Genomic DNA, 26,344 nt, shown 5'->3' on the forward strand with positions numbered 1-26,344 from the left:
ATAACCGGTTGCTTTTTCTTGCTATTTTTAATGTTGGAGAGAGCTCTTTGGGGTAGGGATCTTCTCTACTTGTATGTTTGCATAGTGATCAGCTCCAATGGGGCCCTGATTCTGAATGAAACCACTAAGCTACTGGTACTAAAAATATTTTGGACTCTGCTTTTTGATGCTTTTTTAAGTTTTTACTTATGTTTTACTAAAGAAATAAGGTATCGTTTACATATGTTATTGAAGATTCATTTATTATATGATGTCACATTGATAATGTGCTTTTAAAGTGTACTTGCTGTTTACTTTCGGATGTATGGAACTGAATATAATGCTGTGACATTGGATCCCTTGAAGATTGACTGGTTGATGCATTGGGTCTTGAGTCCACTATTCTGCCAGTTTTAGAAGGTCTTTTAGATGGTCATGTGTCCACTAAGTATATAATCCATCTTCTGTTAATTTGTTACTTCTTTGCACTATTGTTGTTAAAAGGCAAACACAGGTTCAGGAACACTTTTCACAAAGCAATCACTCCATATCTGATCTTTCAATACCTATCCTCAAAGGAAACTTGCACAACACCTCTCAGTTTTTGACTTGACTGTAACCATACTCCCTTTCTAGCCACACCTGCTGCAATGGAATCCCCATTCCAGAGTTGTCAGGTATACATAACTACTGCAGAAACAGGTTTCTCTACATAATGTTAAGAGACAGAGTGCATAATACCAGCATTTGTATATATTTACGTCCACTATAATAACCACAGAGTTGCACATGGTGGGATTTAACTCTCTCACATCTATTTCATTCAGAGGCAATTAGATAGAACATAGAGCACAGGCGTATGCTTTCTGGCCACATACTCTTTTCCGGGAGCCATTCTGACTTTTGCTGTGCCACGGAGTTCAGCAGGTATGGAGCAATACTCTGTGCCCCTGGAATTAAGGGGAAATATTCAAAAAGTGTCAGATTTCTGTTTTTTTATTTTCTTTCGTTATTTGAGAAGATTTGCCTCAGAATCAGATTTTGCACCATATCTTGTCATTCAGGCATGCTGGGGATAGAGTAATAATCTCCATTTTATACAAACTAAGCATTCTGAAGCAATTCACCAGACTTCAAAGATTTCAGAGAAAAACTTTCTTTCCGTTTGTAGACTGATACAAGGACATTAGGGCAAGTCGTTACCTAATCAAAAATGATTGTACATTAGAAGTGTGGTTCCAGTTTACATCATGATGTATTATATATTATATGAACACCTTTAACAAAATAACTGTTTATCCTGTAGGAAAGATTTTCCATTTCTATCTTTCCAAATGATAAAAGATATCATGTTTATTCTCACATACTGATGAAAGTTAGGATTTATTAGAAAGTGGGTGGATATACAACATCACGCTCAAACTTGGTATTCCTCAGCGTTGAAAATAACTTGTTTGTGTTTTTCTTTTCCATAAAAAAACTGTATCTCTTAAGGAGGAATAGAAAAAATATTTTGAGTGCTGAATTTCGAGTGAGCATTCATAACGATTTTCTATTATTTTGTATTGTTTCCTAATTCTCTAGGAGAAATCATTTTGTTTCATTAAAGAATCTGAGACTCTAAACTTCATCCTGAAATCATGAAAATATTTTTCCTTCATTTCCATTAAGATATATTCTACATTTGAAACATAATTATTTCATTTTGATTTCAGTGCATGTGTCAATGGGCATTTGGGTATATAAGTAAGGCATACAGAGTGAAAGGAAAATTATTAGCACACGCAGAAAGCCTCAGAATCTTTCGCAAATACTCCAAGTATGTGCAGTTATTGGTTGACACTGAATGCTTTATCAGAGAAAGAAAGGCAGAGAGAGATTCATCATCCTTTCCTCGGCAAGTACCTTTATAGGAAGACAACTTAGATGGAAGAACTGAGCCCATCACTGCTTTAAATTAAGTATTTGTGATTTCTGAATAATTCCTATGCACAGCGCTCTATATAAAGCAAATGTAAAGAAAATATGAGTAGGAATATCTGGGAGTTCCATGGGAGCCGGGAATGGCATTTCCACTATTCTATTCCTGGAGAAACGCCTTTCTCTCTTTTGTAGAAAATATTGCAAAGAATCGGCCGAGGATAAATGGGAATTATGAATCCCAGGGTCCGTGTTTTCTCCAGACCGTAAACTAGATATTTTGTTTTGGTCATATATGTATCACAGGAGGAGTAGACCGAGAGCAGTTCTGTGGTAGAATACCGAAGCGCCTGTTCAACTGTGAAGTGCTTGTGCAGAATAAAATGAGACTTTATGCCCTTGGAGTTCTTATAACATATTAATGACAGTTTCCCCATCTATTATATAATTTTAAAATAAAAACAAAATTACAGCCCATGAGTACGGTTTATTCTGCTGGGCTGGTAGGAGTTAACTCTCTTACTGGCTATTCATCCAGCAATAATGAACATTTCACGTCAGGTGTGAAAAACAGAGCAGATCATGCAAAATATTTAGAAATGGTACTTGAATAAAGTCCGGTTAAAGGAAAAATAGTCTATTCTCAAAGTATTCTTCCAGTCAGGTCTGGCTCTGCAAATATCCGCCTTACTTTGCTGGAAGCAAAGGATCCCTCTTAAAAATAAATCTTTCTACAAAATTAATGCTTCTGAAAATGAGCGCAATGGTTCCCTGTTGGTCAGAGCAAGCACCACTTTATATGGATGAACATTAAATAGAGATATCGTATTCATATAGTAAATCACCAAGGCTTCATAAATCTTCATAAAAACAAGATCACGTTTCTCTTGTTTAGTCGCCGACGATTCTTCTTTGGAGAGAGTAATATCTGTATTAAAAATATGAGAGCAACTGAGAGAGATCGGTGAGGTCACGTGCTTTGTCTCAGACAATCTCCTATTTGGTTACCGAAGTAATTTGAAAATTATGACAGTTTGGTGACGGACAAAGCCCTGAACAGGGAGCAGGTCTCGGATTATAATGTAACTGTCACAACGGTACACTTGAAATGAGTTAATAGAAATAAACCTGACCTTGTCTAATTTTCTATATGTAAAATTAATTAAAATGATCATCTAAACTATCAGATAATATATTTATAAAACTCAAAATATGTGTAAGGTAAAGACACTTTAGAAAAACGATAATCGGAAAAAATGATTTAACATATTTATGTCCAGAATAGCAGTTCTGTAACAACCCACATAACTTTAAATTATTGTTATAAAATATCCACTGTGTCTCCAATGTTCTGTGGAGATGAAAGCATAAGTCTACATTTGCAGACAAACAGCTAAAATGTATTTAATATAACTTAATATGATTAAACTTCGAAATAATATTTTATAAATATAATTGTATATATACTTCGCTCACAAAACAATATTCCCCTTTAAGAGAAAGTAAGTGTTACTCCCTTTCCACAATCTCCCACGCAAATTATTTCCTCAGATTATTGGTTGATTGGTTTTCATCAGTACTGTAGAAGAAACACAATGTTATAGTTAATAAAGCATTATGATAGTTCATTGCCACATAGAAAGAGGGCAGCAGAAATTCTGAGCCTATATCTGATCTCATTTACTACACCAGCAGTCAATGGAGTAACATGAGTATAAAGCTGCCTTAAATTAAATCAGAATGAAAACATACACACGCACACACGCACACTTTTTTTTTTCAAATGGAGACTTTTGAGTTAATTCTTGAATCGGGGAAATAAAAAGAATTATCTCTGCGGAGTGCACGTTTTCCATCTTCTGCTTTCAAACAATCATAGAATCATAAAAGTGTAGGGCTGAAAGGGGTCATCTAGTCTAGCCCCCTGAGCTGAGGCTTTTAATTTTTCACTGTTCACTTTTTGGAACCTCTCAAGTCTGTCACTTGGAGCTCCCGAGTATGATACCTTTAAAACTGTAGTGCAAATGAGGACACACAGTGAGACTAAAAATTAAGTTAATGTAGCATCTGAGTTGGTGCAGTTATTGATTGAGACTCTGAGCGCCGCTGTTCGCCCAATAAGACAGAGAACTGCAATGAGAGATCCAGCCAGTCCAGCCCCGCTGTTACAAAGCACAGCACATAGATCAGATCCACACTGATTGCGTTTGGCTGGAAAAGAGGAAGAAAGGTGAGTGCTTCTAGTTCTTTGCTGATTTGGACTTTGTGCTTGTAGCTTCCGAACCATCCCAATATATCTGGGGAAACATATATAATCAATAGGATCGGAAAATATCCCGGTGATTTGGAAATGGCGGATAAAGAAAGGAGCTGGGATTGCAAAATACGAGTCCCGCTCTTATTCATAATTGTGACAGTCTGGGGTACAATTTCTGGACAGATTCGTTATTCAATTCCTGAAGAAATGCAGAAAGGCTCTTTCGTGGGGGATACAGCAAAGGATCTGGGACTGGATATAAAGGAGCTCTCAGACCGCGGAGTCAGGATAATTTCCAGAGGCATGAAGCAATATTTTGCTCTCAGTTTGAACAATGGACATTTATATATTAGCGAAAGAATAGACAGAGAACAGATCTGTGGCCGGATAGAGAAGTGTTTATTAAATTTTGAGATTCTTGTTCAGGATAAAGTGAAGCTTTTTGCGGTTGAAGTCGAAATAACGGATATTAATGATAATGCGCCGAGTTTCCCAGTGGAGGAACTGGAGTTAAAAATAACTGAAACCACGGGAAAGGGGGAGCATTTTCTTTTGCCGGAGGCTCGGGATCCAGATAAGGGACTCAATTCCCTCCAAAGCTACCAAATTAGTAAAAATAAACACTTCTCTCTGGATGTGCAAACGGGAATTGATGGTGGCAAATACGCAGAGCTGGTTCTTGAAAAATTATTGGACAGGGAAGAAGAGAAAATTCATCAGTTAATCCTTACAGCTGCAGACGGCGGAGATCCAGTCAAATCTGGCACTGTGAAAATCAGAGTTGTTGTTATGGATGTAAATGACAATGCGCCAGTTTTCAGCCAGTCTGTCTATAAAGTGGCTATTATGGAAAATGTCCCTGTCGGTTTCCTGGTGCTTACAGTAAACGCCACTGACCAAGATGAAGGAATTAATTCAGAGGTAATATACTCATTTAGAAAAATAGAAGACAAAGCTGCCCATATATTCCAGTTGAATTCTGGGACGGGAGAAATATCAGTTGTAGGGAATCTGGACTTCGAGGACTCTGAAATATATGAAATGGAAGTACAAGCTCAGGACGGGAGTGGATTATCGTCTCGAGCCAAAATCTTGTTAAGGGTCATTGATGCAAATGATAATGCCCCGCAGATTACTGTAACATCTCTTCGCAAAGAAATAATTGAAGACTCTCTTCCTGAAACTGTAATTGCCCTTATAAATGTACAAGACAGAGATTCCGGCGTCAATGGTGAGATCACATGCTCTATCCCAGCTAATCTCCCATTTCGATTACAGAAGTCATTTGATAATTATTACAGTTTGGAGACTACCAGAGTCCCGGACAGGGAGCAGATCTCTGATTACAATATAACTATCACAGCCACCGATCGAGGCACTCCTCCCATCGCTACAACCACCTTCCTCTTACTGAAGATATTAGACAAAAACGACAACCCGCCCATTTTCAGCCAAACAACCTACGCCTCTTACATCACAGAGAATAATCCTAAAGGGGCTCCCATTTTCACATTAAAGGCAAACGATGCTGATTGGGAAGAGAACGCCAGAGTGACCTATTCTGTTACTGAAGGTCAAATTCAAGGAACTCCTCTCTCCTCCTTCATCTCCATTAACTCCGAGAGTGGGGCTCTCTACGCTCTGCGCTCCTTCGATTACGAACAGTTCCGGGAGATTCGGTTCCAAGTGCAGGCTCAGGATGGAGGTTCCCCACCTCTCAGCAGTAATGTCTCCGTCACTCTCTTTATACTGGATCAGAATGACAACAGCCCGCACATCTTACACCCCTCCTTTCCCACCGATGGCTCCACGGGAGTGGAGTTGGCCCCTCGCTCCTCCGAGCCGGGTTACCTGGTCACTAAGGTGGTGGCGGTGGATGCAGACTCCGGGCAGAACGCCTGGCTCTCCTACCAGCTGCTGAGGGCGACAGAGCCGGGGCTCTTCTCTGTGGGACTCCACAGCGGCGAGATCAGGACAGCGCGCTCCTTTGTAGACAAAGATGCGCTCAAGCAAAGTCTGGTGGTTTTGGTGAAGGACAACGGGCAGCCCCCTCTCTCTGCCACGGCCACTGTCACGGTGGTGGTGGCTGATAGCATCCCCGAAATTCTCTCCGATTTAAGCAGCCTCTCAGCTCCTGCAGACCCCCAGTCCAGCCTCACCTTGTATTTGGTGATCGCTGTGGCTTCCGTTTCCTGCTTGTTCTTTACCTTTATCCTAGTGTTACTGGCCCTGAGGCTCCGCAGGTGGCGAAACTCGCAGCTGTTTGACTCCTCGAGTGTGACTTTCAGTGGAGTTCCCGTCTCGCAGTTTGTGGGGATCGATGGAGTCAGAGCTTTTCTTCACTCCTGCTCACATGAGGTTTCTCTAACCACGGACTCCAGAAAAAGTCGGTGGAAATTTCCTAGTGGAAGTTGTTCAAATACTCTGATAGGTCAGCATCCTTCTGAGAAATCAGGGCCTCTTTTAATTGCAGAAGATTCAAATATTAATAAAGAAGGTCAATTCATCAGCCAGGTAGGTTTCATGGCTTTGTTTTTAATGTTGATTTCCGTTGAAATTTTAGCTTTCAATGTACTAAAAAAACCCTACATGTTTGTGCGCCTAAATCTCAACTGTGATTCTGTGCGTGTGCTTCCCAGAATACCGGCTGGCGTTCTAGGAAGTTGTGTCAAGCATTAATTTTTAGATTTAAAAATGTAATCGGACATAAGTCATTGAATCATTTTTTCATTGAACAATCTTTCTCAATCTCTCTCTTTCTAATTCGTAAGAAAAAACAATCAATTAATTAGTTAATGTATTAATTAATTTTCTTAGAATGAGTCTGCTCTTGACATCCTATTGTATACATTTCTTTCCTTCCTCATCATCATTTTCCTGTTATTGTAGGTATGCATTTGCAAAAATCTTTGATTTAAACCATAATCTAGGGCCCCATTTCGAGAGAGAATTTAGTCACCTGATTAACTTTGAACACATTCTTAAATCCCATCAATATAAAATTAACAGGTGCTTTCCTGATTTCTGGAATAGAAAAGTAAAACTAAGAGTGTTTCTGATCTCTCCTTGTAGTGTCTTCCATAGTTTCTTACCTAGCACAGAAATTGCTTTGCCCCTAACTTCTGGAAACTTCTCCCTAATTATCCTTTGGGTCATAGATGAGGAGATGGGCTCTGATGTAAGGCTGTGAGGTGACTCAGAAAGGTATGCAAACATGTGCCTACTGTTCAGTATGTTCAGATGCTTCAAGTATTCACCCTTAGGTATGGTGCTGAATTGGGCTTGAGAGTCTTACGGATTAGGGGCTAGATTCACAAAATGATTTAGGCACCTAACTTCCACTCTAGTTGCCTAAATCCCAGAATCAGGCTACATTGGGATTCACAAAGCCCCCACTCAACTGCCCCCGAACCTCGTAGGTGCTTAAAATTGTTGGGCATCTAAATGTTTTCAGTAAAATCTCCCCAGGTGCCTATACTTCTGCTTCTAACTATGCACACTTCAGCCCCACAAGAGATGTCTGGATGCCTAAGCCTCAGAGCAATGGGAAAAAATAGGCATTCTTCTGCTTAACTTGCCTGCAGGGCGCAGTTCGGCAGGGAGGCTCGGAGAGCACCTACCAGACCAGGCTCTCACATAAAAGCTTACACACATGGGGGGAGGACTACCCTGAATGCGTTAAGCCCAGTAGTTGAAGTACTCACCTAGGATGGGGGAGATCCCTGGTTCAAGTCCCCCCTCTGGCTGATAGGGAGAAAAGATTTGTATTAGGATGTGCTACCTCCGTGCTGAGTGCCTTAGCCACTGGCTGTAGGACATTCTGATATGGAGCTCCCTCAGTCTCCCTTGTTGGAGCTGTTCCACTGTGGATTAAATAATAAAAGAATTGCTGGGCCAGAGCAAACATGCAAATGGCTCTGTAGCCTGGTGGTTAAAGCACTCATCTGTGAAGTGGAAGACCCAGGAGCTAGTCCCCTTGTTCCAATGACTTTTTAAAATTATTTACCCACAGTGGCACAGTTTCACCAGGAGAGACTGAGGGAGACCCACATCTAAATGTCCTATGCTCAATGGCTAGGGCACTTACCTGAAAGGTAGTAGATCTCAATTCAAATCCCTTCTACCCCTCCACTAGACTTGACGTGAGCATCTCCGGTATCCCAGCTGACTACCCTAATCACTGGGATAGAAGTTATGAGAGATGTTCAGGTTCTTCTCCTCGTTCTCTCTTCCTTCCCCTTCACACAGGTTCTTGCTGTGGTAAAGGCCCCTAACTCCAGAGGGTTCACAGCTAAGAATCCCAAGCAGAGGGAGGAAACAGTGATTTAAGGCCTATCTCCTCCTCTTGGCATTTTCCATTGGCTATTTTAGGCTAGGAGCCACCTGCATGCTGGCTTTTGTGAATCCCATTCTGAGGTGCCTATCTCTCACCATTCATTGTAGAGGGAGTTAGGCATCAAACTCAGACTTCCTGAATCCCACTGATTTTCTAGGTGCCTAAAAGTTAGGTGTGCTAATGCTCAGTTGTCTATGCTTAAATTGTTAGAACTCCATGGAACCGACTATCTTTTATTTGCTCTGTAAAATGCATGTCACTCTTTACTACCACCACTATTTTTACTACCGATACATAGGATAATAATGATGATGATAATAATCCTTACACTTTGCAAACACAGACATAGGATAGAAGTAATTGAGTGGAAAGACAAAAATTTGCAAGAGATTTTGGAGGACAGAGTCTCAAGTGGAGACAACTTTTAGCACAGGTCTGCAAGACTACTGGCAGTTTTAGGATGAATGTGAATTTCCTACTGTTTAATGCTGAAATTTTGAAATTGTTGTGAATTATCCCTGAATTTTAAGAAAATATTTGAAATTGTGCTTAGGAACTAAAAAGGATGTGAATTGGCTTGGTGAAAATCTTTGCAGTCTCTACTTTGGATCAGAAATGATATCCTATTTTGATTTATACATTAAAGATTGCATTATATTTTTCTTGCTTGGGTACATTTAGGATTATGCCTTTCTTTCTGTTAAAGAAACAAAGTAGGTGAGGTAATATATTTTATTAGACCAAAGAAGAGCTCTGTGTAAGCTCTAATGTTTGCCTGTCTTACCAACAGAAGTTGGTTCAACAAAAGATATTACCTCACTCACCTTGTGTCATAAATATAAAGGGAAGGGTAACCACCTTTCTGTGTACAGTGCTATAAACCCTTTCCTGGCCAGGGGCAAAACCCTTTCACCTGTAAAGGGTTTAGAAGCTAAGGTAACCCCTGCTGGCACCTGACCCAAAATGGCCAATGAGGGGACAAGATTATTTCAAATCTGGATGGGGGGGGGGCAAAGGGTTTGGTCTGTCTGTGTGATGCTTTTGCCAGGAACAGATCAGGAATGCAGCCTTACAACTCCTGTAAAGTTAGTAAGTAATCTATAAGTAATCTAGCTAGGGTTAGATTTCCTTTTGTTTAATGGCTGGTAAAATAAGATGTGCTGGATGGAATGTATATTCCTGTTTTTGTGTCTTTTGTAACTTAAGATTTTGCCTAGGGGGATTCTCTGTGTTTTGAATCTGATTACCCTGTAAGGTATTTACCATCCTGATTTTACAGAGGTGATTCTTTTACCTTTTCTTTAATTAAAATTCTTCTTTTAAGAACCTGATTGATTTTTCATTGTTCTTAAGATCCAAGGGTTTGGGTCTGTGTTCACCTGTACAAATTGGTGAGGATTCTTATCAAGCCTTCCCCAGGAAAGGGGGTGTTGGGTTTGGGGGGATATTTTGGTGGGAAGATGTCTCCAAGCGGGATCTTTCCATGTTCTTTGTTTAAAACGCTTGGTGGTGGCAGCATAGGGTTCAAGGACAAGGCAAAGTTTGTACCTTGAGGAAGTTTTTAACCTAAGCTGGTAAGAATAAGCTTAGGGGGTCTTTCATGCAGGTCCCTACATCTGTACCCTAGAGTTCAAAGTGGGGAAGGAACGTTGACACTTTGTCTCGCTAGTATCCTGGTACCAACAGAGCTACCACAACTTTTACTTTTTGTTAGTAAATTGCGATTGGTTTCAATCTTACTCATGGGAAAGGATTTACAAAAAAGTGGTACCGTAATAGGACTGATTACACTTTCCCCCTGTGCCTCATTATACTGATGTTAATAAAAGAAGCTCTGTCACACCTAGGATCTGGTAGAATGGAGAAATGGAGAATTGATAGGGGCTATGGTCTGATCTGATAGAAATCTCTCTCTCTTTTTCTCTCCCATTACTTTACCGTAACACTTTCCCACATAATTCTAGAATACATAAATAGCTATACTATAAAGGACACAGAAACATAGATAAACCTCAAATTAAAGACGTGAAGTACACTTTTAAGCCACCTCTTTACAACATTTGTATGGCTTCTGAGTAAGACATTATTTTACCACAGAATGGAAAGATTCGTTTGACTAAAGTTTTAAAATATTTTACATTTTAAATGTACACGGAGAAAGACATTTTTCTTCTGTACAGTCTATGATCTTCAGGAACTTTTTGATTAGATCAGTCTAGCTGCAATTCTACGGCAGAGACTCAGAGTGCCGCTGTTGGCCAATGCCATGACAGAGCTGCTGCTGAAGATCATTTGGAGCTTCCTGCAGTGTGATTTCTCAGTCACAGAGCTCAGATCGGAGAAGAGATACAGCCTGCAGAAATTTCAGACGGTATTGCTTAACGGAGAAATCATCCCTCTGGAAGTTGATATGAAAACAGAAAGATAATTTGATTTTCAGTACTCCTCATAATGCGGAATTTTGGTTCTCACGAAAATATACAAAATACAATACTGGATTCTCTTCAGAATACATCCGATTAGAAATTCAGCAGAGCAGCGCTGATCAGGATGGAATTACTGTGCAGAGAGAAATCTTGCAGATTCAGATGGCAAGTACTGTTCCCCTTGTTATTCTTTTTGTTCTGCGGTGCGGTCTCAGAGCAGGTCTATTATTCAATTCCTGAAGAAATGGGAAAGGGGTCTCTTGTGGGGAATCTTGCTAAAGATCTGGGGCTGAATGCCAAAGAACTGCAACACAGGAAATTGCGAGTTGTCTCTACGGCAAAAAAACAGTATTTTAGAGTCAGTACAGAAAATGGTAATTTATATGTAAACGACAGAATAGACCGAGAGGAAATGTGTGGGAAAACATTGCTTTGTGTCCTAAATTTAGAAGCCGTGGTTGAAAACCCATTAAATATTTTTCATGTGAACGTGGCAATCAAGGATATAAATGATAATGCACCCGGCTTCGGAAAAAAATCTGTTGATTTAGAAATAAGTGAGTCCACCTTGGTAGGAGCAACATTCCCCCTAGGAAATGCTCTGGATTCGGATGTTGGGAGTAATTCGCTACAGAGTTACGAGTTCAGTTCCAACCAGTATTTCATCTTGGCAGTGAAAGAGAACAAGGACGGGAATAAATACCCCGAGTTAGAATTGGAAAAACTTTTAGATCGTGAAAAGCAAAGTTCCCACCTCTTGATCCTGACAGCTGTGGATGGGGGAGATCCAGTGAGAACTGGAACGGTTCAGATTAGGATTAATGTTACTGACGCCAATGACAATCCTCCCACATTCACTGAAAAAGTGTACAAAATCGGACTGCGGGAAAATCTACCACAGGGCTCGTTAGTGCTTCAAGTGAAAGCCACTGATATGGATGAAGGTTTCAATGCAAAAATCACATATTCTTTCAGCAACATACCAGACAGTGTTCGTAAATTATTCTCACTGGATCCCGGAAACGGAAGCATTACAACCAGAGGTGTTATTGATTATGAAGAGGCAAATAGTTATGTACTTAGTGTGGAAGCCAAAGATGGAGGAGGACTGGTTGGTCATAGCAAAATTGAAGTCGATATTACAGATGAAAATGACAATTCCCCCCAGCTGACACTTACTTCTATGTCCAGTCCCATTCCCGAAGATTCTCTGCCTGGGACAGTGATAGCTCTGATGAATGCATACGATAAGGATGCTGGAGAAAATGGCAAGATCAACTGTCGCATTAAAGAGGAATCTCCTTTTAAAATAATCTCGTCTTCTAAAAATTACTACAAACTCCTCACAGACAGCACCCTGGACAGGGAAAGGACCGCGGAGTACAATATCACAATCACCGCCACAGACAAAGGCTCTCCCCCACTCTACACCCAGAAAACCATCCTCTTACAAATCTCGGATATCAATGACAACGCTCCTGTCTTTGAGAAACCTTCCTACACCGCCTATGTGCCAGAGAACAATCCCTCGGGGGCCTCTATTTTCAGTGTAAAAGCCTCAGACCAGGATCTGGACCTGAACGCCCGAGTCACTTATTCTATCTTGAGCAGCAACCTAGAGAAGCTGCCTCTCTCCTCCTACATCTCCATTAACTCCCAGACCGGAGCGATCTATGCGCAGCGCTCCTTCGACCACGAGCAATTCCGGGAGTTTGAGATGCAGGTGAAGGCCCAAGACGGCGGGTCCCCGCCTCTCAGCAGCAATGTCACCGTCAGGGTGTTTATTGTGGATCAGAATGATAACGCCCCTCGCATCCTGTACCCTTCCCTCGGAGCCGATGGCTCCGCCTTATTCGAGATGGTCCCTCGCTCCTCCGAGGCAGGTTATCTGGTGACAAAGGTGGTGGCGGTGGATGCTGACTCAGGACACAATGCCTGGCTCTCCTACCACGTGCTCCAGGCCACGGACCCGTCGCTCTTCAGCATGGGGCTGCAGAGCGGGGAGATCCGGACAGCCCGCGCCTTTGCGGACAGAGACGCTGTGAAGCACAGGCTGGTCACCCTGGTGAAGGACAACGGGCAGCCGCCTCTGTCCGCCACAGTGACTCTCAACCTGGTGTTTGCCGAGAACTTCCAAGAGGCTCTTCCGGAAATGAGCGACCAATCGGGTGACTCGGCATCTCAGTCTGATTTACAGTTCTACTTGGTGTTGGCTTTAGCCTTCATCTCGTTTTTGTTCCTTCTGACAGTTACACTGGCTATTGTGATGAAATTGCGAAGATCAAAGAATCTCCCAGTTTTGCAGTGTTTCGGTTGTGATCATTATTCCAAGGCGCGTCCTGGATTCCCACCAAACTACTGCGATGGGACTTTACCATATAGCTATAATCTGTGTTTATCCGCAGATTTCGGAAGAAATTACTCTAACTTTCTAAATCTCAGTAGTCAGAGAAGTGTGGGAGACACCACCCTTTCTGTTGAGAACTCTGTGATGATATTTAAGAAAAATAATGATCCAACGTCTGAGAAGGACAACATTCCTCCGGTGAGTTTGTGCACCGATGTGTTAAAATTTTTTGCCACAGTATAATCTGGTTAATTTTAAAAAACAAAACACTTTTCTATTTGTAAGGACGATTTAGGGAGGAAGTAGGGTAGTGTACGCTGTGGAATAATTAGCTTTTTATAATTCAGTTTTACTATGAGGTGTATCATATATTTTGTTTATATGAATTTTAAATTCCTGTTGAAAATACTAGTTAAGAAATTTTGTTTTACTTTATCAGCTTTTTTCTCATCATCCTTTACATTCATCAACTGTAGAGGTCTTTATGGTACAAAGAGGCACAGAGTTATGTAAATATGGGTAAGAGAAATAATTCAAAGTAATGGGAAAGACGTTGTGAATTTGTTTCTCATGGGATTGTTATTTCTGTTTGTGGCTGCATATGGGTAGTAGGGTTAGCAAAAAGAGTAAAGGAATCCTCTCGAAACTTGATACAGTGTCTTGTAGTTCGCCCTAACGTGTACACTCCCAGTGTTACTAGCTCACATTGGATCAGACTTTCCAAGGGATTCAAATAGTGGCACATCTTTTCCTCTTAATTTTATTAGTTTTCAATTGGTAGATTTTCCCCCACGCTCCACTTTCTGTGTTCCCAATGTATTTACCACCTGGGTAAATACTCATTAGGTGTCACATCAATTTTATTGTTTGTAGGAGTGCAGAGGTATCCATGGCCATTCTGTGAGGACTCTGGCGCAGGGGTTTTCTCCTTCTCTCTGTCAGAGGACTGCTGCTTTCCCACCATTTGAGTGGATTGATCCATTAAGACAGGTTTCAGAGGAACAGCCGTGTTAGTCTGTATTCGCAAAAAGAAAAGGAGGACTTGTGGCACCTTAGAGACTAACCAATTTATTTGAGCATGAGCTTTCGTGAGCTACAGCTCACTTCATTAAGTTACCAAAGCCATTCTCATTTGCCGGAATGAACTGCATCCCAGCTGGTGTATGCATACATTTATAAGCACTTTTATCCAGACGTGGTTTCACCGGTGGCATTCTCCCTTGCGAAACCCTCGGTGTGAATTAGAACCTGTGTAGAAGAGATCAAAAATGTTGCAGGACTACAAGAATCTCTTATTTCACCAAAGTTGGTTTGTTTTCCCCTTTGATAGTAATTCATGAAACTGTTGGGTATAATCAGACTGAATATTGTAGGTAGAAATGTGACCTGTCTCTTTCCAGATCACAAGCCTCTAAAGTACCCGTTTGGTCTCAGGAAGCATTTCTGGTGGGACAAAATTTCTACTGTCTGAGAGGTTTACACACCATATTCACACAATTCTGAGCAGAGCAGAAGATCTTTCCATGTTATCTTCACAGCACTGACTACTTTCTCGATTTAAGTGACCGGAGTGATTCCAGTATATCTCTCACCAGGATTGTCTTCCTGGGAGCCATAATTCTCTCCACCCCCTTTCACCAACCCACCAATCAGGATGAATCCTTCTTATTGTGGGGTTCAGAAATCAAAATGAGTGTCTGGTTACAGCTTCTAAGGCAATCTTCTCAGTCAGTCAACTCCAGTAAAGCCACGAAACACAACTCAGAGGTACCTACAGTCTATTTTATTAGGTGTCACTAACCAATGTGCATGATGATCGGTCAAGGTGCTGTTGACCTAGTATGTGAAGTGATATGTTTAATGGCAACTTGATCTCCTGCAATCAGTGAGTGGTGTCAAAGCACTCCTGGGCATTCAAGAAGATATGTGCACAATTGGTGTCACCCTGCCTGTGAGAACTGTCTGTACACAATATATACAGTTCTCTAACGAGTCAAAGAACCAGTGTGGGTAGAAACAGTGAGAGTTTCTAGTGCAAGGCACTGAGGGGAGAAGTTTATTGGGCGAAAGGGAGAGAAAAGAGAAAAGGTAATAGTTTATAAAGAAACAGAAATCAGTCAGTTCTCAAATCAACACCTTCCTCACCCCTACCCAGCCATTTTAGCATGGCACGCAGGCCACAGAATATGAACCTAGTTATCTCAGCATTGGGTAAGGTTCAGAGAAACCCGCTGCAAAGGTTTCACTTTTAGTGAACTCTGCTGATGCAGAATACTTCGCTCATTAGATGAGCACACGTGATGAAATGCCTCTCGCAAGACTAAGCCTACTTGGGATGTCTCTTACAATTATAAAAATGAACTCAAGCCATTGGGATATATATAAATTTACTATGGATGTTAACGAACTGTTCATTTCCATATCTCCATGTGTGTTTATGTATATTGATTATGGTGTTCTTATTTTTAAAATGCAGAACATAAGAATATCCCAGGCATATCTACACTGGGGAAACCCCATGTCTCTCACTAGCTAGTTAATGTTTTATCTGGGTTGGTGCAATTATTGGTAGAGACCCTGAGAGCCCCTGTTCACCAGCCAGGAAGAGAAATGCACTGAGAGATACAGCCAACTCCGCTTCTCTGTTACATAGCACATCCAAATAGAGAGATAAGACTCACACTTACCGAATCTGGATACACAGAGGAACATCACCAAATAACTCAGTCATTTACCGATTAAAGGTTATTTTTGGAACAGTTCTGTTCTTCAGAAAAAAAATTTATATTAGAAGTATTAACTATCAGTAATCCGAATACAATTAAAGAGTTATGGAAGTGGAAGAAGCACAGAAGCGCCGGTACAGCAAAAGAAGTGCCCGCCCTTCTTTGATTTATAATTATTGCAATTCGGAAGGTAGTTTCTGGGCAGATTCTCTATTCCATTCCCGAGGAAATGCAGAAAGACTCTTTCTTGGGGAATATCACAAAGGATGTGAGATTGGGTATAAAGGAGCTCTGATTCTGCAAAGTCTGCGTAGTTTCCCGAGGTAGGACTCAGTATGTTACCCTCAATTTTTAAAACTACCATTTATATGGGAGATTACAGAGGCCACAAAAACCCCTGGGTACAAGTCACTTCAGTAAGGGATGCAAAGATAAAATTTGTAGACAACATCAGTGACTGATTCTTGGAGCAGATAGTCCGGGAACCCACAAAGGGAAAGGCAATTCTTGATTTAGTCTAAGTGTAGTACAAAATCTGGTCCCAGAGGTGAATCGCTTGGTAATAGCAACCATCACTTAATTATATTTAACATCCTTGTAGGAGGGAAAATAACAAAGAAACGCACAACATTAGCATATAACTTCAAAAGAGGAAGCTAGTTAAACAGAAATGAAAAGGAACCGCCAGAAGGGTGAAATGTCTGGAAGAAGCATGGAAAATATTTATAAACACTGTAATAGAGGCTCAAACTAAATGTATACCCGCCCCCCCTCAAAAAAAAACAACAACTGGAGGACCAACAAAATACCACCATGGTTAAAGACCAGAGAAGAGGAAGCTGTTAGCGACAAAAAGGCACCCTTTAAAAATTGGAAGTCTAATCCTACTGAGAAAATAGAAAGGAGTATAAATTCTGGCAAGTCGAATGTAAAAATATAATTAGTCAGGCAAAAAAAAGTTTAAAGAGCAACTAGAAAAAGACACAACTAATAGCAAAAAAATTCAAAAAAAAATTAAGTCAGTCAGAAGCAGGAAGGCTGCCAAACAATCAGTGTGGCCATTGGACGATCAAAGTGCTAAAAGAGCATAAAACAAGGCCACTGTGGAGAAGCTAATTGAATTCTTTGCATTAATCTTAATTGCAGAGAATGAGAGGGAGAGTCCCACACTTTTGTTTTTAGGTGATACATCTGGGGAACCGTCCCAGACTGAGGTGTCAGTACAGGAGGTTTTGGAACAAATTGATTAACTAAATGTTAATAAGTCACCAAGACCAGACCATATTCACCCAAGAAGTCGGAAGGAACTCCAATATGAAATTGCAGAACTACTAACTGTGGAATGTAACTTATCCCTTAAATTAGCCTGTGTGCCAGGTGACTGGAAGATAGCTAATGTAAGAACAATTTTTTTAAAAGGCACTAGAGGTGATCCCGGCAATTGCAGGCTGCTAAGCCTAACTTCAGTACCAGACAAATTGGTTAATACACTAGTTAAAAAACAGAATTATCAGACACACAGATGAACATGACTCTTGGGGAAGAGTCAACATGGCTTTTGTAAGGGAAAATCATATCTCACCAATCTATTAGAATTCTTGAGGATGTCAGCAAGCATATGGATAAGTGTGATCCAGTGGATATAGTGTACTTGGACTTTCAGAAAGCCTTTGTCAAGGTCCCTCACCAAAGACTCTTAAGCAAAGTCAGCAGTCATGGGGTAAAAGTGAAGGTCCTCTCCTGGATCAGTTATTGGTTAAAAGATAGGAAACAAAGCATAGGAATAAGTGATCAATTTTCACAGTGGAGAGAATTAAATAGAAGGATCCCCCAAGGATATGTACTGGGACCAGTGCTGTTCAACATATTCATAAATGAATTGGAAAAGGGATAAACAGTAGGATGGCAATGTTTGCAGACAATATAAAATTACTCAAGATAGTTAAGTCCAGGGCTGACTGTGAAGAGTTACAGAGGGATCTCACAAGACTAGGTGACTGGGCAACAAAATGGTAGATAAACTTCAATGCTGATAAATACAAAGTAATGTAAATGGAAAAAGATAATCCAGATTATACATACAAAATGATGGGGTCTAAATTTGCTCAAGGAAGAGATCTTGGAATCATGATGGATAGTTCCCTGAAAACATCTGCAGAATGTGCAGCAGCAGTCAAAAAAGCTAACACAATGTTAGGAACCATTAGAAAAGGGATAAATAATCAGACAAAAATATCATAATACAACCATATAAATCCATAGTATGTCCACACCTTGAATACTGTGTGTGGGTCTGATGGCCCCATCTCAAAAAAAGATATATTAGTATTGGAAAAAGTCAGTAAAATACAGTACAGAACAAGTCAATAATAATAATGTGTGTGGAGAAAGTGAAGAAGGATGTGTTATTTATCCCCTCCCATAGCACATGAACCATGAGTCACCCAATGAAAGTAATAGACAGCAGGTTTAAAACAAAGATAAAGAAGTATTTCTCCACACAACATACAGTCAACCCATGGAAATTTATGCCATGATGTGAAGGCCAAAAGTATAATTGGGTTCAACAAAGAACTAGATGAATTCATGGAGGATATGTCCATCAATAGCTATTATCCAAGCTAGTTAGGGATGCAACCCTGTGCTCTGGGTGTCCCAAAACCTCAAACTACGAGACGCTGGGAGTACATGAGAGGGAATGGATCACTTGATAAATTGCCCTGTTCTGTTCATTCCCTCTGAATCATTTGGCACCTGCCACTGTTTGAAGACCATTGGTATGACCCAGTATGGCCATTCTTATGTTTTAATGGGTTTACTCTATGGGGTAACTCATATATGATCATACCATTAAACAATTAATTGACAGATAGATAGATTAGATTAGATTAGACAGACAAACACAAGTGGCAAAGTTAAGCTGCATGGACAATTTAAAAAATTCTAGATTTTTAAGTATTTTGGTTTGTAATTTTAATTACCTTTTAGCCTCGTTTATTGTGGAATTATAAAACTTTATATTTAGGAAAGAAAATTTGCTGCTGTTCTGAGGTTTCTGAGGTTCATATAATTTCTGCAATATAAAAGTTATAATCGCATTTTAACTGCATATAAGGGGAATGTTAGAGATAGCCTGAGTTAAAGTAGACTCTTTACAAGACTTTGTTTTCAGAGGCTCACAGCCTTTTCAATCTTTCAAATTTTGTGCTGAAAACTGGAAGGCTTTCCTTCTAGCTGAGATTGAATCTTTCTAAAAGGTTGGGGCAAAAACACTTGAGCCACCTTTGAGGCTGAGGACAGCAAAACCCCCAAACCCTAATATTTCTATTATAAAAATAATCTCAATGCCCTTTCAGACATCTCTAGCACTGAACGGAAAAGGTTAGAAAGCTGACTGCCTGCAGGCAGATTGTCTTTAGATAGATGAAATTACTTTTATCCTTCTGATTAAAATTAGTTCCATTTGGTCAATTTATAAGGGTTTTAAAGTAATAGCTTTTTTATACACTGTACTGTTTGATTGTAAACATTAACACTTTTTAACAACTATGTTCCAATATTTACATGACTGAAAATGTTCAGATAACATTAAGGTTAACATTAAGGTAAGCACTGAAGAGTAAATAACTGCCTAAGTAAATTAAGATTGCAGCCACAATATTTACTCTCTCTTCCTTATTGATAAACCTTATGAAACAGTTTTTATTAGTAGGATCACAAATAAGTAGGTATATTTCTAGGCCTTGATGTGGCAGTGAATAAGGGAGGCTACAGTAAATGAGGAACAGGTCTGAGGCAAAATACTGTTCATAAATCTGTAGTAACTCCACCAAAGTTATTGTGAATTGATGGCCTAGACCAAAACCATCAGGCCCCAAATGAAGCAAAGGTCCTGTAGAAACAATAGTATGTGAAAATATAATTACAGACTGTATTGCAGTGTAGGTAAGTATTGTCAGGACTGAAGTAGGAATGCTAACCATTTATTCTAGAATGCAACTATACTTTTCTTGAGGTTTTTTAAGTAAAGAAAAATAGAATAAAAGATGGAAACGTTTAAAGAAAAGTAAGATACTTTAAACCACAATCTGAACTTTGGAATCAGAGGGAAAGAGAGAGAGAAATTTTAAGATGATCTGCACAGGATTGTCGACGAATACTGAATGACTTAAAGGGTTTCCTTTTGTTGGCCGGAGCATCAGTGGAAGATATAGGACATATTTATTATTATTTTCTTTATTATTATTATTTTTTATTTATTTTATAATTGTGGCAGTGATAGTGGTGAAAAAGGTGCAGAATTCTTATCAAAGTTTTCCTTTATTCAAAGTATTAACTAGCCATTGCTAACAAAAAAGGCAAAGATATATACAGTTTGACTGAAAAATCCTTTTCCCCTTGACTAGTCGACTTTCACTTTCTTTCTTCTCGTGATGTCATTACTTACAGTAGCTCTCCTGAGTCTTACAGTATAAGATGGAACTGAGTTCCTAATGTAAAACAACAACAAAATATTACATCTCTCTTCTTCATACAGTGCCAAGGGGAAAATGTTTGTTTTCTTTTGTAGATCACCTTCCAAGTCTCATTTGGCCAGTGGATAGTTTTGGTCACTTCAGATGAGTCAACTGCACTTTAGAAAATACAGCACTTTAGAAAATATTGTTCTTTGTCGTTTAGGAGAAATTTTCTCTTACTCTCACATTAGTCAATAATCCCATCATTTTATACTTACACGTTGATTAAAATATTCAGATTTGCTGAATGCAAAGTGGGGGGAAAGTTTCTCTTCTGCACGTAGCAATAACATTTCTACAATTTCTAATGATTCTTTGGAAACGGAAAAGCAAAAAGTCTTTGTCGACAATGAATAGCCACATTTCTCTTATAACTTTATTTCAAATATCTTTTTTCTCGACTCTTCAGGTCATTACAGCAGCTCAAAATCAGGGGAAACGATTATTTTCCATTTCAAGATGATGTTTTAAGTATTGCGAGTGAATAATTAATGGATTTTAAGAAAAAGTTCCCGAATTTAATTAATTCGATGACTCTGTTTGTGTTTGTGGAGTATTCATTAAAAAAAATAGAGGGAGGAGCACACCTAAAAAAATAAAACACCTAGGCAAAATAAACTCAGAGAAAACAACAGGGACATTTATCTGAGCTGGTGCAATTATTGGTTGAGGCTCTGAGCGTCGCTGTTCACCGATCAGAGAGCGAAATGCAATGAGAGATCCAGCCAGCCCATAACCGCTGTTACACAGCTCAGAACACAGAGATCAGATTCACGATCAGTCAGAGAGATTCTAAAGAGAACCTTGTTAGTGGAATAATCTCTGAATGAAACAGTCTCGATGCAAACTTCAGTTGCTGGGGAGACAAAGGACTGGATATAATACCACACTGTTCACACCGGTGACGGGGAATCAGAGTAATACCATTACTAGGGCAGGAAATGGCCGATAAACAAAGACTCCGGGATTGTAGAGGGTTGCTGTGTTGCTTTACGTTGCTTTTCCTTTGGGAGGCAGTTGCTGGGCAGATTCACTATTCGATTCCTGAGGAAATGCAGAAAGGCTTTTTCGTGGGGAATATCGCAAAGGATCTGGGGTTCGATACAAAAAAACTCTCAGACGGTGGAGTTCGAATTATTGCAGAAGGTAGGACGAAATATTTTGCTCTGAATTGGCAGAACGGCTATTTATATACCAGTGAAAAGGTGGATAGAGAAGAAATATGTGGCCGGATCTCAAAATGTTTGTTACAATTGGAGATTTTTGTTCAGGAGCAGGTTAAACTTTATACAATTGAAATTGAAATCACCGACATTAATGATAACGCGCCAAGTTTCCAAGTAGAGGAATTAGAGCTAAAAATCAGTGAGACCACAAGCACTGGGACGCGCTTTCTTCTGCCAGACGCACAGGACCCAGATATAGGCAGTAATTCAATTCAGAGCTTCCAATTCAGCAGCAATAGGCATTTCTCTCTGGACGTGCAAACGGGAGCTGATGGTGCAAAATACGCTGAACTGGTGCTAGAAAAAATTCTAGACAGAGAAGAACAAGCCGTTTACAATCTAGTCCTCACAGCCATTGACGGAGGAGACCCAGTCAGGTCCGGCACTGCGAGAATCCGCATTATTGTTGAGGATGCAAATGACAATGCGCCAGTTTTTACACAATCTGTTTATAAGGTGAATGTTTTGGAAAACGTGTCTATAGATACCCTTTTGGTTACAGTGAACGCCACTGACCTGGATGAAGGAATGAACGCCGAGGTAACGTACTCCTTCCGGAAAATATCAGAGAAAGCTTCAGACATATTCCAGCTGGATTCTAAAACTGGGAAATTGACGGTGACAGGGCACTTAGACTTCGAAGAAAGTGAATTATATGAAATAGAGGTTCAAGCCCGCGACGGGAGAGGACTATCTGCTCGCACAAGGGTTTCGTTAGTTCTTATGGATGTAAATGATAACGCTCCGGAAATTACAGTCACATCTCTCATCAGTTCTATCCCCGAAGACTCCCCAGAAGGAACTGTGATCGCCTTTTTAAAAGTAGGAGACGCAGATTCAAGAGAGAATGGTGAGGTCATATGCTCTATCCCAGGCAACCTCCCCTGTCGGTTACAGAAATTATTTGACAATTACTACAGTTTGGTGACAGACAGAACACTCGACAGGGAGCAGGTCTCGGATTACAATGTAACGATCACAGCCACAGACGGAGGGACTCCTGCTCTTTCCACAACCACGTTCTTCCTGTTGAAGGTTTTAGACAAAAACGACAATCCGCCTGTCTTCAGCCAGACACTCTACACCTCTTACATCACAGAGAATAATCCTAAAGGGGCTCCCATTTTCACATTAAAGGCAAACGATGCTGATTGGGAAGAGAACGCCAGAGTGACCTATTCTGTTACTGAGGGTCAAATTCAAGGAATTCCTCTCTCCTCCTTCATCTCCATTAACTCCGAGAGTGGGGCTCTCTACGCTCTGCGCTCCTTCGATTACGAACAGTTCCGGGAGATTCGGTTCCAAGTGCAGGCTCAGGATGGGGGTTCCCCACCTCTCAGCAGTAATGTCTCCGTCACTCTCTTTATACTGGATCAGAATGACAACAGCCCGCACATCTTACACCCCTCCTTTCCCACCGATGGCTCCACGGGAGTGGAGTTGGCCCCTCGCTCCTCCGAGCCGGGTTACCTGGTCACTAAGGTGGTGGCGGTGGATGCAGACTCCGGGCAGAACGCCTGGCTCTCCTACCAGCTGCTGAGGGCGACAGAGCCGGGGCTCTTCTCTGTGGGACTCCACAGCGGCGAGATCAGGACAGCGCGCTCCTTTGTAGACAAAGATGCGCTCAAGCAAAGCCTGGTGGTTTTAGTGAAGGACAACGGGCAGCCCCCTCTCTCTGCCACGGCCACTGTCACGGTGGTGGTGGCTGACAGCATCCCCGAAATCCTCTCCGATTTAAGCAGCCTCTCAGCTCCTGCAGACCCCCAGTCCAGCCTCACCTTGTATTTGGTGATCGCTGTGGCTTCCGTTTCCTGCTTGTTCTTTACCTTTATCCTAGTGTTACTGGCCCTGAGGCTCCGCAGGTGGCGAAACTCGCAGCTGTTTGACTCCTCGAGTGTGAGTTTCAGTGGAGTTCCCGTCTCGCAGTTTGTGGGGATCGATGGAGTCAGAGATTTTCTTCACTCCTACTCACATGAGGTTTCTCTAACCACAGACTCCAGAAAGAGTCAACTGGCGTTTCCTAATGGCAGTTGTTCAAATACCCTCACAGGTCAGCATCCTTCTGAGAAATCAGGTCCTCTTTTAGTCGCAGAAGTTTCAAATATCAATACTGACGATCAAGTCTCCCTTCAGGTGAGTTTCTTAAACCACAACTTTCTCTTTGATGTGGAAAGGCTTATTTCTTGGTGTGTTTTATTGGTTTGTAATAGTTCCTGTAGAGCAACAGTTCATTCTCTAAATTAATGAAGTTTTACTTACTACACTATGCAGTTATAAATAATTTTCCAATTATTGACTTGTAATGTCAAGGATACACTTTTAATTTTTCTGTATTACTTTTCAAAACTTTAATGCTCACTTACATGCAGTGGGTGAAAACGAATATACTAGTATATCTATATTTATTTGACTTCTACTTTATAATATTTTACTTATGGTGGTGTCTGGGGTCCAACCGTCAGCTTGAGAAGTATTTATTTTCATACCAATGTGAATTGTAAAAAGCACAACTCAAATAATATCTCAAAATATTGCTCCAAACTTGGAATAATCTGAACAAGTTTAAATGTCTTCTTACAATAAAATCCAGATTAAAAACACTGTAATTGTGCCTTTGTGGGTCACAACTGAGAATACCAAATTCAGGACAAACTGCTGAGAAATGGGGAGGATATATCCCAAATTAGTGGTTATTCTCTCATGAGATATAACAAACCAGCAACAAAAGTAAACTTCTGTTTCACCACACTGGCTAACAAGAAATCATAAAAGCAATTTCCTTAGATATTCCAGTCTTTGTATCACCACCAAAATACTAGACTTAAAGACGAGTGGTTCTTTAAAACCAGTTTAATCAAGCAAAGAGTTCTTCTGATCCCAAAGGACCAGCCACACACCCAGGTCAATATATAACTCAGATATTACCCAAAAATCACACTGTTGTCAATCCTTTAGTATCTAAAATCTAAAGGTTTATTTATAAAAAGAAAGAAAGGTTAAAGGAATCAAATACACATAATAATTGCAAAGTTTTAGGTTCAAGCTTCTAGCAGTGATGGAATAAACTGCTGGTTTAAGTCAAGTCTCTGCTTGCTTCCAAATCATTGGAAGGACCTCACTCCCTTGGGTAGAGTGCTCCCATTAGTATAGTCCATAGCCCAGAGGTCTGGGCAGGAAAGAGGCAAAATTGAGGTGTTTGCAGGGCATTTTATAGCTTCTGCCATGTGGAGGGAAACATTGTTTCAAACAAAGCCCTCAGCACAGCTAGTGGAAAATCACAGGTGACAACACAGTGTTTGGAGTCACATGGGCAAGTCACATGTTCATGCATGATTCCACTTGGACACAGTAGAAGTCATTACCTATACCTCAAACAGCACGTTCCCAGGAAAGTCCATTCAGTGTAGATGGGTATCTTCCATTGTGAGTTAAATGTTCTTTTGATGGGCCACTCAATTTGAATAGTCCCTCCAAGATGTGCTGGCTTGTACTACCTTCTGGGAGTTACCCCAGGAGCAAACATTTGAAATCCAGGCATAAAGCCAATGCTCATAATTTTAAATACAAAAATACATACTTTTAAATACACAATTTTTAAATACATGCATGCAAATAGCATAATCATATTCAGCTATTCCTAACCTTTCCATAGATACCTTACTTGACAACCTTTGTACAATATTTGTTGCAATTATACAACAGTGGTAGCAACAATGATCTACAAGGTCATATTTTAATCAGTTAATGCCACAAACACATAGGCTTTGCACTTTGCTTAGGTTATCTGTAAACGGTCTTTCAAAGGAAATGCAGTCATGCAGTACATAGTGGATTGTCCCTCACTAAAAAAATCCCTGTCTTCAGCACCATTAGCCTTCATATCTGGAGACTTTGCAAGAGCGTCCTCGCTGCCTGGAGCAATCAGGGTGGAGCATAAGGAGACAGACAGGCTCTTAGAAAGCGCAGGAGACTAATAAAGTGTGGCCTTGTAGTTGCAAGCAAAAAACAATCAATTGTTTTTTGTAAAAAACTTGAAAGTTAATACAGTCTGTAGGTACAGAATGCTCCATAAGAGGAAAAAATGTTAAAAAGATAGAAAGCTAAATTAACTAATTAGATGAAATTAGATATTAGATGAAATTTACATTCGCCTTTATGAATAACTCCATCTAGAAAGCACTGTCACAATCCAAGCGGAAGATGACGAAGGGATGGATAATTGTGAGGTCTGTGTCGGAAACAAACATGCCTCACTTCCTTGCCATACAGACATGGCAGGAAAGGCATTTTCTTGGTCTCCTCTAATAACCTGAGTGTCTGAGGATCCCTTCGAGATGATCTCCGAACTGCCAAATGTATTAACAAATCTGGCGTTAAGTATATAAATTTAAAATTCTTAGTAATATGTAGTTATCAAAACGCTTGGTGAGAGTTTCTGCTAACTTTCTCTTCATAAGAAAATGAGAAAAAGAGGATCCCCCCCCACCACCATCACCACGTTGTGTTGAAATGAAAGAGTGCAGTTATCTACTAATACAGTTAGGTGAATTTTCCAGTAACAATTAATAAGCTATAACTTAACACTCCTGATCTTCGCTATATGTTCTCTT

General features: G+C 40.3%; 1 protein-coding gene across 8 annotated transcripts in view; it reads left to right on the plus strand.

The window, feature by feature from the left end:
- LOC125641569 (protocadherin gamma-C5) overlaps positions 1–26,344 on the plus strand; it is a 426,447-nt gene that overhangs the window by 119,156 nt on the left and 280,947 nt on the right. Inside the window, exon 1 of one of the 8 annotated variants that reach the window (XM_048861720.2) lies at positions 4,072–6,670. The exons of 5 other annotated variants lie outside the window; for them this stretch is intronic. In XM_048861720.2, coding sequence (XP_048717677.1) covers positions 4,250–6,670 — 2,421 coding nt within the window. In that variant the 5' untranslated portion in view covers positions 4,072–4,249. Of the gene's footprint in view, positions 1–4,071; positions 6,671–10,835; positions 13,464–21,262; positions 23,868–26,344 lie in introns of those variants that run through there. 2 more of the 8 variants (XM_048861706.2, XM_048861728.2) reach the window with 2 other exon arrangements.

This window comes from Caretta caretta, chromosome 8 (genome assembly GCF_965140235.1).
Source record: "Caretta caretta isolate rCarCar2 chromosome 8, rCarCar1.hap1, whole genome shotgun sequence".
Taxonomy (NCBI): domain Eukaryota; kingdom Metazoa; phylum Chordata; order Testudines; family Cheloniidae; genus Caretta; species Caretta caretta.